Source organism: Amblyomma americanum, chromosome 2 (genome assembly GCF_052857255.1).
Source record: "Amblyomma americanum isolate KBUSLIRL-KWMA chromosome 2, ASM5285725v1, whole genome shotgun sequence".
NCBI classification, from domain to species: domain Eukaryota; kingdom Metazoa; phylum Arthropoda; class Arachnida; order Ixodida; family Ixodidae; genus Amblyomma; species Amblyomma americanum.
Window position 1 is genome coordinate 50,336,842 of NC_135498.1, and position 19,481 is coordinate 50,356,322.

The following is a 19,481-nucleotide window of genomic DNA, read 5'->3' on the forward strand; positions in this document are numbered from 1 at the left end:
TATAGACAAAAGGAAATTTAGGCAGTTACAGACTTTAGTCTATATATGGTCTATGGACTGTCTATAGAAAAAAAGGAAAAGTCTAAATGATGGCTTTGAAGTCTATAGAAAGTCTATAGACCATATTTATAAGGGATTGACCCCGCGGAGCGTCAGTGGTCAGCCGATCGGTCGCTTCGCACAGCGCGACCAACAAAGCGACTACCGAGCACAGCTTCACATCACGGTCCATGCTCCTTCAGGGCTACAGCAGCTCCGCATTCGCAGTAAAACAGGCATGGAGTGAGAATTAACTATGCGGCCATTCACCTGAGCGCAATGTTTTCATTCGAATACTTTAGAGACATCAGTCAGCTCTAACGCACCATTTGGTGGGCCAGAATGCCAAAAACTGCCGACAATGACAAATTTGACTACCGTGCAAAGAACGAATATTTTTTTAAATCCTATTTTCGCCCAAATTCCCCCGCAGTATATAACCGCACAACTGTGCCATCTCTGAGATAGGCCCGGAGTGTTAGTACATTTCCTTTTTTGTTCAACTGTACCTGATTTTTTTGTAGATTAACTTCTGCCCGCGTTTACGCTGCTAACATTGAACGTCTTGCATTCTTAGAGACTAGTATAATATTACATACATGCTTTTGGCACTTAACTCACGTTACGCCTATTGCTTTCACAGGCCAGCCCAAGGCTGAAGCCAACCACCGAACTGCCTCTCAATCTCCCGGGCCACAGCAAGGCACAGTCGGTCGTTGCCCCTCTTCGCCACGACTTGGACAGCGAGGGGCAGTCCGTCCTTCGACTTCATGACAGGACAGGCCGCCGCCGGCGTCTTGAGAATGCTGAAGAGTAACGTCATGCTCGCCGAGTCATTGAACAGCAGCTGTTGGTTGTGGTACGGAGACGTGCTCGGGGTCACCGGCAAGATGAGCACACCGTCCTCTCCTAGGGTTTCTTCAAGGCGGTCGCGAATGTGGTCAGCGGAGGCGAAGCACGCTTCGGCTTCGTGCTTGGACGAAAACTTGAACGCTGACGTCATTTTGGACAAAAACAGAGCTGGCAGGGTGTGCCGGCCGACGCCCAGCACGATGCGCACGAGCTCGGCTAGTGCGTTCAGCCCACCGGGCCTGAAAAGCTCGGGCAGAGGTTTGGGCGCTACTGTGGCACATGCCTTAAACCACTCTGCACCAAAGTCATAGAGCTCTGGCACAGGCAGACGCATCGCATTTATGCCATGGGCTTCTTTGAGGCGCCGTGTAACCTGCAACGAACAAGAAACAAAATACGGCTGGGTACGCAGACAAGAAGGCAGCTTTATTAATGTGAGTGAGTGAGTGAGTGAGTGAGTGACTGACTGACTGACTGACTGACTGACTGACTGACTGACTGACTGACTGACTGACTGACTGACTGAGTGAGTGAGTGAGTGACTGACTGACTGACTGACTGAGTGAGTGAGTGACTGACTGAGTGACTGAGTGAGTGACTGACTGACTGACTGACTGACTAACTGACTGACTGACTGACTGACTGAGTGAGTGAGTGAGTGAGTGAGTGAGTGACTGACTGACTGACTGACTGACTGACTGACTGAGTGAGTGAGTGAGTGAGTGACTGACTGACTGACTGACTGACTGACTGACTGACTGACTGAGTGAGTGAGTGAGTGAGTGACTGACTGACTGACTGACTGACTGACTGACTGACTGACTGACTGACTGACTGACTGACTGACTGACTGACTGAGTGAGTGAGTGAGTGAGTGCGTGAGTGACTGACTGAGTGAGTGAGTGAGTGAGTGAGTGACTGACTGACTGACTGACTGACTGACTGACTGACTGAGTGAGTGAGTGAGTGAGTGAGTGAGTTAGTGAATGAGTGAGTGATTTGTTAAGTCGTTTTTCTTATTTCATACCAAAAATCGGCGCTCTGTCAGTAATATTTCATTTTTGAGTTTGCGTCGGTTCCCACGAGTGCTGTTTCCTGTCACCTGCCGCTTAATGCCAAAAAAACTGCGCGAAGACGAGGGGAGAAGAAGAGGCACACAGGCGCACATACGAAGCACAGAGAATCTTGTTCGAATTCGATGTCTTACATCTTTTACAGAGGCACCTTACATCACAGTTATGGAATAAATTTGATGGCATGCCCGGTTGAGCTGGAAAGAATATAATCCTGGGTTGCTTCGCTGCACAGAGAGCCCATATGCTCGTTAAAACAGAAGAATCATGCGTGACCCCTCATGCTTCTTGGCTTTTCAGTGACCTGGTTGCCTGGCCACATAAAAATATTTTTCCGCGAGCCGGCGTCGCGTAAAGTTTTTTCCTGACTATACCTCATGTATACTATAGTACCTCACTGCTTGTGCCAGCTTAGCCTATAGTCTACAGCTGACATATGGGTTCTGTGGCTGTGCGCCTGTGATATAAAGTATATGAGAGCCAGAGAAGAGAAATTGCTCCCGGGGATATCTCTCCGCGACAATGATGACATATAGTTCGAGATTCGAAGAGGGACCCAGGCGCTTTCTCTCAGCGAGTTGCATGTGTGGTGATAGTGATCGTGGGCCATCAACCCACAGTAAAATCTGCGCCAACTGATATTCACGCCAGCCTTTCGTAAATTTCTTGCATTTTCTTTTTAAAGTGCGTGGAAAAAAATTGTCGGTAAAACATCATCGCATTGATAATTGCTCAGCTAGACGCTGTCTAGGACGACATATACGCGTTTCCAATATGAAGGTTAATGGGGGCCAAATTTATAGCTAGTGAATTTGAGTTCGGAGTACAGCGTCTACAGACCATTATCCAGAAGTACACTGACCTTCAGGACAGCCCCACGAGCCTCGGCCGTGACTCGGCTGAAGTAGGGGCTTCCTTCGTTATCCGTGAAGTACACCCTGAGTGTCTTGAGATCCACCTGCGCAGACACCCCGTTCGCTGGTAATAGTTGCGGCATACCGCCCATTTGCGATGAGGTAAGAGGTTGTGAAGACAGGAAAGGCTCGATCACTGCCCGGCATCCGCTGAAAAGCATTCATCTATAAAACAGCACAGTCTTTTAATACAATTAAAAAAGTGGTAGGGTTTTAACGTACTTTGACCGAATAGATGTGTGAAAGAATCTGTTTAGCCTGCATGGTTGGCTCATGGTTTTGCTTTGCTGGATTGTCGGCTCGTCTGGCGATGATATTAGTTCGATAGTGTTACGTTAATTGATGAAGATGACAGCTCGAAAGTGTGTTCCAATTTAACACGAGGCGTGATTGGCTGCGGAGATAGCATAGTGCTCTCGTGCAGTGGCCAGCGAAGCTGATCTGTTCGCGCCGACGCGGGTTCGAATTTCAGTAGCTTCGATATTTATATGTGTATTTATTCATTTATTTATGGTTTCGCCAAAGTCACCCCCAAGGTCAAGCTTTACACGAAGTCGGTGAGTCGTTTAGACCTAGTAAAATAGTGATTTCGCACTGGAAGAAACGTGTCTGAGTTTTTGCCCTTTATGTCTGCAGGGTGAGAGAAAGGCACCGGTAGGTGAGCGTCTAACGCCCTTGTTCTGTTACCCCCCCCCCCCCTTCTTCCATCACGCCAAGTGCTCGCATTCCGAGGCTCACCTTGACTGCATTCACACTAGCCAATACTGAAAGGCTCTTGCTGCAACATACGACGCAGTTAACCCGTGCGAAATTCCCTCATGCAGCTAACGTCGTGAAACACCGGATACAAACTTCTTCATCCAGTCTGAGCCGATCGGCTGCACTTCCGGCCAGGACTTTGAGGAGCAGAGCCAGGTCCTCGGAAAACCTTGCCATGGGGCCCACGCAGAAGCATTCCGCCATGGGTCCCTGGACATCCGGGAATAGGCCGCTGTTTGGAACCACACCTGTGAGTACAGTGGTGGGAAAAGCAGTACATGGCAGGTGAGCAGCCTGTCACAAAACTGGCTTATTCAGACAAACAGACAAACACCCAGCGGCTAAATGCGAAGAATGGCCCCAATAAATGCTAGTGCACTAAAAAAGTGGTAGGGGTCTAACGTAACACAACCGAGCAGACGTGCGAAAGCATGTGTTTAGCTTGATTGGCTCATGCATGGTTTTGCTTTGATACGTCGTCGGCACATCTGACGACGATATTAGACTCAGGTTAAGCTCTGATCGAGGTTAAGCTGATCTAATCTGTTCGCGCCGCAGATGGAAGTTGATGAAGACGACGATGTACAATGCACCGCACGAGAGTGTGCTGCAGTTTAACACAGCAACAACACGAGGCGCGATCGGCTGCTGCGATAGCATAGTGCCCTCTGGCAGGGGCCAGCGAAGCTGAGCTGTTCACGACGCCACGAGTTCGAAACGCGATGACGGCATTATTTATTTCTACATGCGCTGTTGCTAAGTTAAGTTTTACCAAGGTGCCATTGAAGGTCAAGCTTCACACAAACTCGATGAACCGGTTAGACCTCGTGAAGTATAGTGGTTTCGCACTAAAAATGCAACATTTATCAATGAAGAACCAACCGCAGCGGCTCGCTGGCTTTGATGTTCGACTGCTAATCCCAAAGCCGCAGGTTCGATCCCTGCCGCGGCGGCTGTATTTCGATGAAGGATCGCTATAGAAACGCCCGTGTGCTGTGCTGTGTTAGCGCACGTCAAAAATTGCCAGATGGTCCAAGTTCATCCGCAGCCCTATACTCCGGCGTCTCTCAGAGGCAACGTGCACGTTAAACCCCGAAGTTTACAAATCAGCAGTGAAGAAGGACAATGTACCGGCTGTCGGTTTGTGGCCGAAGATCCCGCAGTAGGCTGCCGGTATTCGCACGCTTCCGCCGACGTCCGTCCCGAGTCCCATCAGCGAGCCCGCCGAAGCCTGGAGACTACCTTCGCCTCCTGCGTCAGTCGTGTTGTTAGTAACGCTTTTCCTGCCATGGTGCATTCTAGCGACCATAAATATGGTCAAGTGCTACAGCTTAGCTTTAGATCGCGGCTCAGTAAATCAGCTCTACATATTTTATAAATACACAAAAAATATATGAAGATGAAGGCAGGATCGTTGTGCGAGCGAACGTCGCTAGGGAAGGCCTGTTAGACTTTCACCTGAAAGAGTGTGGTTCCGAGCCGCTTAAAGATAACAGAAACACTTGTTGCCCGCATGTCCTGGAGACTTGTGTCCCCGGTGCATCGATGTATTTCCACGTTTGAGCGCAAGGAGTGTGTTGTGTGAATATTTCCTCTAACGTATGCAGGTTTAGGCAGGATTGAACAGCGCACACAGGACGAGAACACTAAGAGAGAAACGACGAGACACGAGCGTACACTTTGTGTCCTCGTCCTGCGTGCACTGTTCAATCCTGCCATGCAATACCAACGCGCCCAAACTGCCACGGTAGGTTTAGGAGCCTGGAAGACCTTCAGTGTGCTGCTGTAGAAGCGGGGGCAAGATGTGTGGACTTGGGTCCGTGTTTGTCTCACCACTGCTTCCTCCGGGCACGCGCCGCGTATCGTGCGGGTTCCGGGTCGTGCCGTCCACCAGGTTTTGGGAGTCGCTCCACATGCAAAGCTCGGGCACGTTGGTCAGCGCCAGCGGAATGGCTCCGGCCTGCCTCAAGAGCGCCACCGACGGAGCGTCTTCCTCGGCACGCCGCCCGTGCCAGAACAGCGAGCCGGCGTCGTGCCTCATGCCTGGAAGTACAGAAGTCACAATGAGGAGTCTCAGTCCACTGACCAATGTTTCGACAAGAGGACTTGTTGCTTTCGAAGGCAGCCCCGTTCGGGGCAGCCTAAGTCTGCTGATCAATTTCTGCTGATCAGTTGATCAGCAGACTTAGGCTGCCCCCCCCACACACACCTTGTTCAAATTTATGCCTGGAAGCGTGCATTATATACATTTTTTTCCCTTAAGGGTAAAGGGGCGACCGGAACTGACGTGCTTATTCATGACAAAAAAAAAATAATAAGGCAGAAAAATTACTTTCCTGTTTATCTGAAACAATTAATAAACATGCAAAAGAGCGTTATGGATCGATCTTGTTTTTTTTTACTTATTTATTTACAAAATACTGCTAGAATCATTTCAGGCTGTGGCATATTGGAGCATAGTATAGCTCTAAAAGAACAAATTCAAAATAGTAAAAGCGTTGCTCATCCCTGTTCAAGAGCTTAGGACCCGAGTCAAAAGATTCCCCACTAATTTCAGGACTAAATGAATTAGGAAGCGTATTTCCCTGGACATTTGCATTGCTTCTTTGTTTTATATAAATGCAGGGCTGCACCTTTTACGGCGATGCTGTTTTTGACGCTGAACGGCAAGCCCAGCAGCGGCTTCTGGCGGCTCAGCTGGTTCGTGCTCATGGTGGCAGAGGCAACCAGCTGGTCGGCTTCTTCGGCCTCCCGGAGCGCTTCCTGGAAACGCTCCTCGACTACAGCGTTGATGATAGGCTGCACCTCGCGGATGCGTCTGACATACGCCGATACCAGCTCGACGCTTTTCACCTGTAACAAATAAAAGGAAATACCATGAGTATTCTTAGAAAACGCTTAAGGCACGTTAGGCACGGTTTATTGCAAGCGGCGTGTAATGTGCGATATCATTATTTGGGAGGAGGATGGAAGCGACTCAGGCTATGAGGGACGCCGTAGTGAAGGGCTCCGGAAATTTCGGCCCCCCGGGGTTCTTTAACGTGCACTAACATCGCACAGCACACGAGCCTCTAGAATTTCGCCTCCATCGAAATTCGACCGTCGCGGCCGGGATCGAACCCGCATATTTCGGGCCAGCAGCCGAGCGCCATAACCACTTACCACCGTTGCGGCTATTTGGGAAGAGGAGTAAGAAGTCTACTCCCCTTTACATATATTCTGCGTTCTGGTCACTTATAATGAGACCAGTTCTCTGATGCCACTAGTGCTTCCGTGACAGTCCATGCCTGCCATCCCTCACGTTTCTTTATAGTTCACCGTCGTGTATATTTTTTTTTCGTGCTCTATTTCTCAAGATGCTCAGTGATGTTTAGCAGCAAGTAATTCCTGGGTTTTATGGTTGGAATGTCTCTATTTTCTTCCCGTCGCGAAATCCTGACGTTTGTTGAGAAAATATATAGGGAGAGAAAACCTTGATGAGACACAGACGATGCCAAATAATCTTGGCTAGTTGGGATTACTTCCGACGTAGTTCGGTCATCTAAAATTGCTCATAAAGGTAGGTTTGACAATTTTCTCTTCGGCGAGTTGTACATATCTCGTAACGTCCAGGTTTAAAAATCTATTCGCGCAAACGCCGCAAGTATTACACAAGCAGCATATTGACCTTGCTGCCGTCGACAGATCTAGCTGCTCGTCAATCCGCGAGATGCTATCATGAGAGGGGAGACCGGCTTGCACCTTTGGCTAACGGGCTCGCGCGAAAGCAGCCCTATGTAGAGAATGCTCCAAGTAACGTCATCGACTAAATATGTTGGGATATTATAGGGTTTTTTCACTCGCTCTCTTACAATCTTGCAGAGATGACACAAAAAACTGGTGTGACACATGAACAACGCACTCTGGGATTTCGTGATGCCTTCTGGGCGTTCGCGTGACAAAGTCGAAAGACGTTTCGGCTGAACCTTAGGTGCGTGCGGGATGCTCATTCTACGCTAATAGTAAAGTTGACAAGTCATATGTTGACGCACTTCAACATACACCGTTCCTCTTCCCACCTCATCACTTTACAGTCTTCGCTGACGCAGATTCCCAGTAATCCTAGAACGTCACCACGAAGGCAACAGTCCAGATGTGTACTTAATGTAAGTATACCGGAACCGTTTAGTTTTTTTTCTACAATGAAATCACGAATAAACGTACACCATTTATAAAACGCCATCAGGTCACGTGATTTTCTCTTCAGTCTTGTGTAACGGAGCAAGCTTATGGCACCTCTCGAGTTCAAAATCTCTTAAAGGGACAATGAGGAAAACTCCATCCAATTATTGTTCACAGTAAAAATTGATAATTTTGTTCTTTCTGGGAATGTTTACGTTTTTCCGGCATCAAATAAAACATTTGTCTCAGAAAATGACTCCGAAATTTTTCCGCTATTGGATACGAGCTCGTGACGTCCACACCAAGAACTATCGGTTGCCGCCGTTTTGAAGTGAATGGCTGCGTAGCATGGCCTCCGGGATCCACGCAGAAATTCGGTGTCGACGCATGTAGTTTACTTGCGAAATCGACCGGCGATGGCGACACCTGTATTTCGTTCTGTAGTCTACATAAAGCGGCATATATTGTAAAAGCTCCGTTTTCGGTTAGAGTGATCTTTTTGTTGTTAGAATGCCGTAGTCTCTCGATACAGGCCAACTTAAGTTTGCCCTCAGTGTTCCCTTAACTGAGAGGAGTCCTCGTCTTTGCATTTCGAGACCTTTTGGTGTTAGGGGTTCCCGGGTTCGAACACGACCGCGGCGGCCGCGTTTCGATGGAGGCGAAAGCAAAAGGCGCCCGTGTGCTTTGCGATGTAAGTGCACGTTAAAGATCCCCAGGCGGTCGAAATTACCCCGGAGCCCTCAACTACGGCCCCTATTTCTTCCTTTCTTATTTCGCTCCCTCCTTTATCCCTTCCCCCGCCGCGGTGGCTCAGTGGTTAGGGCGCTTGACTACTGATCCGGAGTTCCCGGGTTCGAACCCGACCGCGGCGGCTGCGTTTTTATGGAGGAAAAACGCTAAGGCGCCCGTTTGCTGTGCGATGTCAGTGCACGTTAAAGATCCCCAGATGGTCGAAATTATTCCGGAGCCCTCCACTACGGCACCTCTCTCTTCCTTTCTTCTTTCACTCCCTCCTTTGCCCTTCCCTTACGGCGCGGTTCAGGTGTCCAACGATATATGAGACAGATACTGCGCTATTTCCTTTCCCCCCAGAACCACCAATTATTATTATTATTATTGTCAAGGCGTTTATTTGAAGTACAGGTCGGTTGGTCTTGGTTGACCGGCGACACGACGGGCACACTCACAGGCGTCGTTCGAAAAAAACCCAGCTGCACTTCGTCTGCTTCTTCGTTGTCCCGCTTGAACTCGTCCGCTTCTTCGCTGCGCTGCGCCTGTCGGTCCCATTACAATTACTCTCCCTCCGAAAAAGGAGCCATCCTGGCGACTTACGGAGAGGAGAGGATGGGTGGGTCATAGTAAGGCTTGAGGCGATCAACGTGCACAGTTTCGCGCCCCCGGCGACGGTGGTCCGAAGAAGGAACGAGCGGCTCAACGATATAAGTCACCGGAGAAGTTTGGTGGACAACCCGGTAAGGTCCGTGAAAGCGAGACAGTAGTTTCGTGGCGAGGCCGGGAGTGGAGGAAGGCACCCAGAGCCAAACGAGGGCGCCAGATGGGTATGACGCTGGAGGGTCCGGGGAATCCCGACGGTGCTTCTGATCCCATTGTTGCTGTGTGGTGAAAGAGCGGGCAAGTTGCCGGCATTCTTCGGCGTACAGGTGAGCTTCGGAGAGTAAGGTGGTCTCGGAAGGGTCAGGGTGATAAGGAAGGATGGTGTCCATGGTGGATGTAGGCTCCCGGCCATATAAGAGGAAGAAAGGAGAAAACCCCGTTGTTGTCTGAGTAGCTGTGTTATACGCGTACGTGACGAACGGGAGCACTTGATCCCAGTTGGAGTGGGCGGTGTCAACGTACATGGCGAGCATGTCACTCAGAGTGCGGTTGAACCGCTCAGTCATGCCGTTGGTCTGGGGGTGATAGGCGCTGGTGTAGCGATGGACGACTTGGCATTGCTTGAGCAGGGCCTCGACGGCGTCCGAGAGAAAAACACGGCCGCGGTCACTTAGAAGTTCTTTGGGGGCGCCGTGACGAAGAACAAGACTTTGTAGAATGAAGTGAGCGACATCGTTTGCGGTAGCAGATTTGAGAGCCGACGTTTCGACGTAACGGGTGAGATGGTCAACGGCAACGATGATCCACCGATTATTAGCCGAAGTAGTTGGAAGCGGGCCATAAAGATCAATGCCGACGCGGTCAAAGGGACGGCCAGGGCAAGGTAACGGCTGCAAAGGAGCGGCGGCGGAGTGGGGAGGTTTCTTGCGACGTTGGCAGGCGGTGCATGACCGAATGTGCTGACGTATGTAGCGGTACATACCTCGCCAGTAGAATCGCTGACGAAGGCGAGCATATGTTTTCAGTACACCTAAGTGACCGCATTGTGGAGCGGCGTGAAAAGAGGCACAGATTGTAGCACGGAGGTGTCGAGGGATGACCAACAGCCACTTCCGGCCGTCGGGGAGGTAATTATGGCGGTATAAGAGGCCATCACGAACGGCGAAGTGGTGGGCTTGGCGGCGAAGGGTCCGGGTCGAAGGATGCGGCGAGGGAGTGTTCAGGAAGTTTAGCAGCGAGGTGATCCAAGGATCCTTCAGTTGTTCGGAGAGCATATCAGGGATGTTGAACGAAGAGAATTCGTAGGCACAGACGAGGGCAGAGGTTGACTCGCATGGGAGTGGTGAACGAGAAAGGGCGTCGGCGTCCGAGTGCTTGCGGCCGGAGCGATAAATGACGTGTATATCAAACTCCTGGAGACGTAAAGCCCAGCGGGCGAGTCGGCCAGAAGGATCTTTGAGGGAGGATAGCCAGCATAGGGCGTGGTGGTCTGTGACGACATAGAAGGGCCGGCCGTAAATGTAAGGGCGGAACTTGGTAATTGCCCAAATGATGGCGAGACATTCTTTTTCTGTGACAGAATAGTTTGATTCCGCCTTGGTGAGGGCGCGGCTGGCGTAAGCGACGACGTATTCCGGATACCCAGGCTTTCGCTGGGCAAGAACTGCGCCCAAGCCCACACCGCTCGCGTCAGTGTGAATTTCTGTCGGACAGGCGGGATCAAAATGGCGAAGGATGGGGGGAGAGACCAGCAGGCGGCGTAAAGTGCTGAACGCGGTATCGCAGGCGGGGGACCAAGACGAAAGGTTCGGGCTGCCGGCAAGAAGCTGCGTTAAAGGGGCGATGATACTGGCGAAATTTCGGATGAAGCGGCGAAAATATGAGCATAAGCCTATAAAACTGCGAAGTTCTTTTAAGGTGGTTGGTTTGGGGAAGCCAGCGACGGCGCGAAGTTTGGCAGGGTCAGGAAGAACGCCGTCTTTGGAGATGACATGGCCTAATATTGTGAGCTGCGTTGCACCGAAGTAACATTTTTTCAAGTTTAGTTGGAGGCCGGCGTCAGTAAGGCTAGTGAGTACGCGCTGAAGGCGGTGCAGATGGGAAGGAAAATCTTTGGAAAAAACGACAATGTCATCTAGGTAACACAGACAAGTTTCCCATTTGAGGCCACTGAGAATAGTGTCCATCATCCTTTCGAATGTGGCTGGAGCATTGCAGAGGCCGAATGGCATCACATTGAACTCATACAAGCCGTCTGGGGTGACGAAAGCGGTTTTCGGCCTGTCGTTCGCTGCCATCGGGACCTGCCAGTAGCCGGAGCGTAAGTCGAGGGATGAAAAATACTCCGCTCCCTGCAAGCAATCCAGTGCGTCGTCGATTCGGGGTAGAGGATAAACATCCTTGCGTGTGATCTTGTTGAGACGGCGGTAGTCCACACAGAACCTGATGGAGCCATCTTTTTTCGTCACCAAGACAACAGGAGAGGCCCAAGGGCTGTGAGAAGGCTGTATTATGCCGCGCCGAAGCATGTCGTCAACATTGTCACGGATGACGCGGCGCTCGCTCGGCGAGACTCGGTACGGTCGCTGACGCAAGGGAGCGTGGGTACCAGTGTCAATTGTGTGAGAGACGGCCAATGCGCGCCCCAAGGAGGGCTGGGAAAGGTCGAAAGAGTTGCGGAAGCGGCAGAGAAGTTCCAAGATTTGGTCACGGTAAGCGGACGGAAGGTCGGGAGCGATGTTACGACGAAAGACGTCGATGGAAATCGGATCGGGCGCTGTCGCACAACAGGCTAAGGCAGTAACTGGGGAACAGGCACGGGCATCGGAGAACTCGGAAGCAAGAGCAGGGTCCAGTTCTTCAATAGAGCCGAGGCATTCGCCGCGAAGAACAAACGACGGGCAAGAAGATGGGTTGGTGACATAGATGGCGCAGTGGCCATCGGAAATCGAGACAACGGCGAATGGAATGAGGAGGCGCTGATGGCGAGTGGCCGCTGCGGTAGGTGTGAAAAGAACAGGGCCGCTGAGGAAAGAGTCGGGGCGGAGCGGAACGAGGGCTGAAGAGGAGGGAGGTATGTCGGTGTCGGCAGCTACAAGAAGCTTAGCGGAGCGCACAGGTAGGTCACACAACGAAACATCACACAGGGGAGAAAGCTCAAGTTCCGCACGGGCACAATCAATCACTGCACGGTGGGTCGAGAGGAAATCGCAGCCGAGGATGACATCGTGAGAGCAGGCGGTCAGCACAACAAACTCGATGGTATAGGCGATGTCGTTGATAGAAACGCGGACCGTGCAGGCTGCGATGGGGTGGATGCGCTGAGAGGTGGCCGTACGTAGTGAAAAGTCAGACAGCGGCGTTGTCACCTTACGAAGTTTGCGGCGAAGAGCATCACTAATTACTGACACTGCAGCACCCGTGTCGACGAGCGCGAGAACGGGGACGCCTTCAACAGACACCTCAATCACGTTAGCAGGAGAACACGGAGGACTTAAAAAGTTCGCAAAACACGCAGTTCTTGCCTCCTGAACTGCGGCAGTCAGTTTTCCTCTGGGAGAGGGTCCGGGCGTCGGAGCATCGGAGAAATGGAACGTCGACGAGGGGAAGGCGAGCGGCGAGTAGGGTACTGGGAGCGATGTGTAGAGGAGGCAGAAGAGACATTAGGCAAGGGTGGCCCGGAATCGTAGCGGAAATTGCGCATGAAATCGCCAGAACGAGGAGATCGCTGACGGCAAAAGCGTGCGACATGGCCCGGAAGACCGCAGGAATAGCATATCGGTCGATTGTCCTCCGTACGCCAGGGGTTCGTAGGGTTTCGGCGGGGTCGACGAACCGGGACCTGCGGCGGGGGTATAGATGGCGGTGGAGCATAAAAGGCCGGGCTGCTAGGGTAGGCGGCAGAGGTGGGCGAGCGCCGTGTACCGGTGACTGCTTCAGCATAGGTGAGGGGCGCTGCCACAGGAGCAGGTGGGGGACTGGATGGCAGAACTGCAGCGACCTGCTCCTGAATAGCACGACGGATAGTGGGCGTGAGAGATGGCGGCAGGTCGTGCGGAGGGCAGACGGGGTCGGGAATGTGATGCAGCAGAGAAAGCTGGCGAGCGATCTCTTCGCGGATGAAGTCTTTAACCTGCTGCATGAACAGGGACTGCTCAGCAGAGGAGCCACCAAGGGCCAAGCCAGCAAGACCCCCCGCAGGCGCGCCGGACTGCCGCGTAGATGCGCGTTGCTTGCGGAGTTCGTCGAAGCTTTGGCACAGCTGGATGACGGTAGCGACGGAGGTGGGGTTCTTCGCCAGCAGCATCTGGAAAGCGTCATCGGCTATGCCTTTAAGTATGTGGTTGACTTTATCCCCTTCGGACATGGAGGGGTTGACACGCTTGCACAGGTCAACGATGTCCTCGATGTAGCTTGTGAAAGTCTCGGAAGGGAGCTGAGATCGAGCACGAAGACGTTGCTCGGCGCGAAGCTTCCGGACGGCGGGGCGGCCGAAAACGTCGGCGAAGCTCGTTTTAAAGGACGACCAGGTGGGAAGGTCGGCCTCATGGTTGCGAAACCATAGGTTGGCAACGTCCGTCAGGTAGAAGAGGACGTTGCTGAGTTTCACGGAATCGTCCCACCGATTGTAAGTGCTGATGCGCTCATAGGAGGCCAGCCAATCGTCGACGTCTTGGTCATCGGTGCCACTAAAAGGAGAAGGGTCACGCTGGCGCTGCACCCCGTGACAGAGTACGGTGGCAGGGATGGGCTGCGATGGTTCACTCGGACCTTCCGGCATGGTGGCGGAGACGAGGAGCGTTCCACTTCGAAGTTCCAGGATGAGGACCGGGACGGGAACCGAGGCACCTCCACCAAGTGTCAAGGCGTTTATTTGAAGTACAGGTCGGTTGGTCTTGGTTGACCGGCGACACGACGGGCACACTCACAGGCGTCGTTCGAAAAAAACCCAGCTGCACTTCGTCTGCTTCTTCGTTGTCCCGCTTGAACTCGTCCGCTTCTTCGCTGCGCTGCGCCTGTCGGTCCCATTACATTATTATTATTATTATTATTATTATTATTATTATTATTATTATTATTATTATTATTATTATTATTATTATTATTATTATTATTATTATTATCCCTTCCCTTAGGGGTGGTTAAGGTGTTGGCTGATATGTGAGAAAGTTGCTGCGTCATTTTCCTTTCCTCAAAAGCCATTTTTTTAATCAACTTGCCCCAACGTCAAGTAAGAAGCTTTATCATAACGTATTTACGCAGCAACTAAGACTTATTGTTTCTAAATACACCGTTTCTAACGATGTTTTGGTCAGTGGGACAGACATATGCTTGCACAGGAAATCCTCACATATACTGTTCTGGATCTAGAACTTGAAAATACATCTGGCTGTCTTTTGACTCTTTGTAATTCTCTTTTCACCACATAATGCCAAAACGCGGGTGCCTGCTCATGGTTATCTTTAAATATTGCAGCGCATACGCATCAAGAGAACCTCACGATGTTGTGTGTGCTCCCAGGGAATGGCGCACATCTCATTGGCCGCTAAGGATGTAGAGGTGACGCTGTAACATCAGAGTCGCGGTACGCTGCATTGGTTGTACCGTACACTCACAGTGACGAAGCTCACAGTGAGGTTAAGAAGAAGTCACTTCGCTCTATTGATGAGAATCTAGACGGAACGGAGAGGAAATAGCCTTCTGGGCTCAGCGCAGTGGTGAGCAAGAAATGAGGTTAAATCACTCGGTACTTTTCAAATATTTCAAATATTTCATCCGGTAGAACGCGTCTTGGACAGTGTCACGTAAGGGATATTTTGGTCTAAATGTAGTTCAGGGACCCTGCACTTCTGTAGAAAGTATTTATATTAGTATAAAATGAATCGCAACAATTGCAACAGCCGAGGCGCCGTTCTGAAACGATGCGAAGCTGCACACAAGCACGTGAAGCGGAACTCGAGCTCACCTCGCCATTCCGTATGGCAGCAGCAAGAGAAGTCGCCGACCGCAGAAGAAGTTCGTCTTTCGCGGCTGGCAGTAGACGAGGCTTTTTCCAGACGTACAGTATATGAAAGAGAAGCCTGCACGCACTCCGCCACAAGCGCGCGACTAGTTCACCCAGAACAACTCCACAGGTCCTGACGAAGGAAGGCATCGTCCAGGAAACAGTTGCTGTGTTGGAACAGTTCAGCCTCTCCGCTGCTTCTGGTGCATAATATCTGCAGGTACACAAAGATTCAGGGTGGTATCGCCATTTCTAGAGTCCGCTAACTTGCTCACTCTTCTTCAAAACATGGCAGCACTGCTATGGCTTCACTTGCGAATTGTTATCGGAGTAAATGATAGTAAAAATATCTAACTGCTTACCCTCACCTACACGCACCCATCCAATGAATATCAGGCCATGAGGCCATGACAGGAAACACGGACATACATGTATGCACCCTCCAGCAGTGAAGTAAATCCCCTAGTCACGAACATCTAAAAAAAAAATTACGAGGCGAACGACGCTCGATCCGACGCCAATGCGAAAGTGTGAATCGTTTCCATGACTCCCTGACTCTCCGTTGCTTATACTTCATCTCACAAGTTGTTTGCAGCACTGTGAAAGGCAGAGCTCTCTCGTCCAATCAGGGCCAAAAAAGACAACAAGTAGTCCCTCGAATATTTTAGCTCTATTGTGAGTATTTTTCAAACAGCTATTGCATTAAATGAAAAGGTGGTTCAGGATGGTGGTTTAGGCATAGCGAGCGTTTCATTCCAGGCACGTAGGAAGAATTTAAGTTCGGGAGGGGCTCAAGAAAATTTTTGTACTCGGGGGGGGGGGGGGGGGGGGGGGGGCGGGTTGCTTAGCGTGTATGCTCAAAGAGAAACTTCTAATAGAGCTAGTGGGGGGGGGGGGGGGGGGTCGGTGGAATGAGCTCAGTTTCGGGGGGTGGGGCCTGGGCCTCACTCGAGCCTCTCCCCCCCCCCCCCCCCCCCCCCCTTGAATACGTGCCAGTTTCATTAACTGGTTAAATTAGCAGAGAAAACACGCCCGAAGTGATGCTTCTCTATTCGTGAACATGGCGTCCGCCGAGTCGGCGGAGTTTTGCTGCGCGCAGCGACTGCAGGTTGGCGATGTTTTCTTCCAAGGAATGTATAGACAAAATTATAAAAATTTTTCGATAAGGTGGCGATAGTTGGAGCGGCTTAGAACGTGTGTCGGGCGGGAAGGAATGGGAGATAACCGAAGAGCAGAAAGAGATCTGAGAGGGAGGAGGAAAATAGGAGGAGAAGGCACGCGCTGGCTTGGAGTGTGCGGGAGAAAATTTGAGGTGAAAGCAAAGTCTGTCTGCATGTGAATTGAAAAACGAAATTCAAAAAGCGTAACCTATACAGTCCGTCTCACAAGTCGTTTGCAGCGCTGTGAAGGCTGCGGCGATCTGATCCAATCAGAACGATGTGCGTTACAGAACGTGACGCCGCGCATGCGCAGTGAGTGTTGGCGACAGGTGCAAGTTGTAGCTGCAAGCTCACGACTGCCACTTCTTCGTACGGACGGTTGGTGCCTTGAGGAAGCGGATCGCGCCTGCTGCATTAATATTCATTCGTTGTCAAGCTCATCAGAGCTTTTTCTTCCGGTGTCCTTTGCCTTTTGTTCCGGCGAAATAAAGACTGATTGACTGATTAAAGCAGACAAATTTTCACGCACTCCCGGAGGGCGCGACATCTTCTGAAGAGGCTTGGTGGTTTTTATTTCATGTGCGCCGCGGACTCAAGTTCGGTCTTTATGCCGGCAAAAGTGGCGGGGTGGTCGAAATACATACACGACCGCGAATCTCGCGGATCTGAAAAACACGCGCGGTCACGTGACTGCTCTCAGAGCGCAGTGTTCGTTCCAGTGGCAAAACGTGCTCCTCCCCTCGGCGTGTCCGTGCTCTCCTCCTCGCTACTTCTGCTCCTGTTTGCCCATTGGAATGCGCCGTAAAGCATTACACGTCATTGCCGGTATAATGTAACGATTCCATTTCATTTTTGTGCTCGCAGCCCTTCGTCATCGCCTGAAGGAACTCCTTACCATGCGTTCGTTATTTGCTTTGCAAGCTAACGTACACGGCGCCGCGAAGTTTCGCGAGCTGCGCAGCTGCAGAACTGCACCGTCCGCAGCTATACGTGGACGGAAATCGTAGCCTGTCAACCAGAAAGACGACATTCTGACCCTGAAGTAACACGTTAGTGCTTCTCGAATCTTTCGCTGAAACGGAAGTCGAAGTGTGCTAAAATTAGTTCATTTGAGGCCGATTTGAATCATATACAATGGGGTTTTGACGTAGGATTTGGCGAAAGTTTGTGTAACTGAAAAATTCGTTGAGGTGACGTTTGTTCAGGTGACATTTCAATGCATTGCATAGGAGCTTCAAACCCACTCAAGCCTTGAGGTGTGCACGCGCAGATGCATCGGCAAGCAAAAAAACATTCTCACTGACGATTTCGATGTGCATATCTGGTTTCGTGTGAGAGCTTATCGTCTGTGCGCACAGCCACAAAATATCCCTCATTGGCACAGGGTTTGCTGATCCATATAGCGAAAAGCCTCAATTATACCAGCGAATTCAGTACACAGCCCGAGCTTGAGAATCCCAGCACATGACCTACATACTCGAGGGAGCCTTGATACAAGTATGAAGGTTCTCCAATTCGGTCGACGGATTAACCGATGGCCGAGGGTAACGAAGTGGATTCTAAGAGAAGGTTAGCGTAGCTGGGGGCCAAAGAATGTAAGGTGGGTGTACGAGATTGGGATGTTTGACGGGATAAGGTGACCGTAGCTGTCGTAGGACTAATTTAATGGGAGGTGAGTGGAAGAGGCGTTCTTGTTCTCGGTGCGCAAACTAAATCTGGTTTTATGATATGGCCGCGAATCTTTGCAGTGTTTGTTCGTTCATTTTTCAAAGCTGCCGGCACGTCGCTTTATTTGTTTGCGACGCAAGACACGACCATATTTATCTCGATTGATCGCATCCAGCCAGAGCTGATTCTACGTTGTTCCAGAATGTTCTAGCAGCTCTGCACGCTTTATCTCGAAAGTTCGCTATCAGCTTTAAATTGGGCACGGCCGACAGCGGCGGGCATTCTGTTCGACGGCCGCCGAGCACGCTTGTTGCTACGCCGCCGCCGAGTGATTCAGTCCGTTGTGGGCGCAGCCCTTCTGCTCTCCGTATCCACTGCAGTAACCCCTTCGTGACAATATGCTTTTCTGTTATGACTACTTTTCATGCAATGTTGCCGGAGTCTGTCTTTTTTCGCTACGCTGCATTCCATATACTGTACAAGAGAGCTGAAGCCTTGTCAGGCGTTACAGGCATTTTGCTTCAGCTTGCCATTTCTTTCTTCGAAAGAGAATAATCGTTGATTTGGTTTGTATTTGGTTCTGAGCGCTGTAACTGTCAGACGTCTACCGGTGGAGCAAGAGCCAGCCTTCGTGGGTTCGCGAGACGCGACGCCAGTGCCCTTGCACACGCGTGCAGCCTAGCCTACACACTTGACACACTTGCAACCGCTTGCCAAGGCCACAGCTGCCTCACCGCCAGGATTGAAGGCCGAAGGCAGCGACGCCGTGTCACAGACACGCATGCAGAGCGGGAGAGGTTTCCGTTATCAATTGTACGCTCGCAAGAGCACGTCAGCAGATATAGGTTCTCGCCTTAGCTCTGGTCATCCATAGCTTTACAACAAAGGAACGGGTCATTATACTTTCGATTATCTTATCTTGATCAACGGAGTTGCGCTTTGGACCCTTTGCGCCTTTACTGCGGTGTTATCAACAGAGGCCTTCCAGCCTCTCCTAACAGCGGAGTTGCAGACCAGGCTCGATATGTATTCCGTCTCATGCCTGCGATAAGAAACGCTGAAAAATATTTCGCTCACCTGAGACAAACTGAGGCTGGTGCCTTGACGGGCCGATCGGGGTGAAAACACGCCCTAGGTGCAAATCGTAAAACTTGGTGTAGACAAACCTAGGCGCTAAAGCAGCAACCGATCGTAATGCAAGCGGCGAATGCGGCCGCGCAGAAACTCCTCCAACCTTGGTTTGTAAACATCTAGTAGGCTGCGCGGCGCTCTCCCTCTGAAGGGCCATACGTAGAAAACTTCGCGAGGGCGCTGCAAGCGCATTCGCGTCATGAACATACGTACACATGCTTTCGCGCGTTGAATGCCTTTGACGCCGAGAAGGACTGTTCAGCGCTTGTGGAAGATCAGCGTTTGTGGTGTCCATTCTTCGTTGTGTTCCGGTGTTTTATTGCGCTGTTCAAATATGAGTGCGCCTTTAAGTGGGCGGATTTCGTTGGGCGCATATATTCTCGGC

General features: G+C 51.0%; 1 protein-coding gene across 1 annotated transcript; it reads right to left on the minus strand.

Moving 5' to 3' along the window:
- Window positions 1-88: 88 nt before the first annotated feature.
- Window positions 89-19,209, minus strand: LOC144121195 (fatty-acid amide hydrolase 2-A-like). Its single transcript, XM_077654266.1, has 8 exons — window positions 19,043-19,209; window positions 15,099-15,351; window positions 6,271-6,490; window positions 5,471-5,680; window positions 4,769-4,888; window positions 3,731-3,885; window positions 2,827-2,922; window positions 89-1,264 (listed from the first exon to the last, which is right to left on the minus strand). Exons 2-8 carry the CDS (start codon window positions 15,285-15,287, stop codon window positions 677-679), a joined length of 1,578 nt encoding a protein of 525 aa, XP_077510392.1. The 5' UTR covers window positions 15,288-15,351; window positions 19,043-19,209; the 3' UTR covers window positions 89-676.
- Window positions 19,210-19,481: the final 272 nt, after the last annotated feature.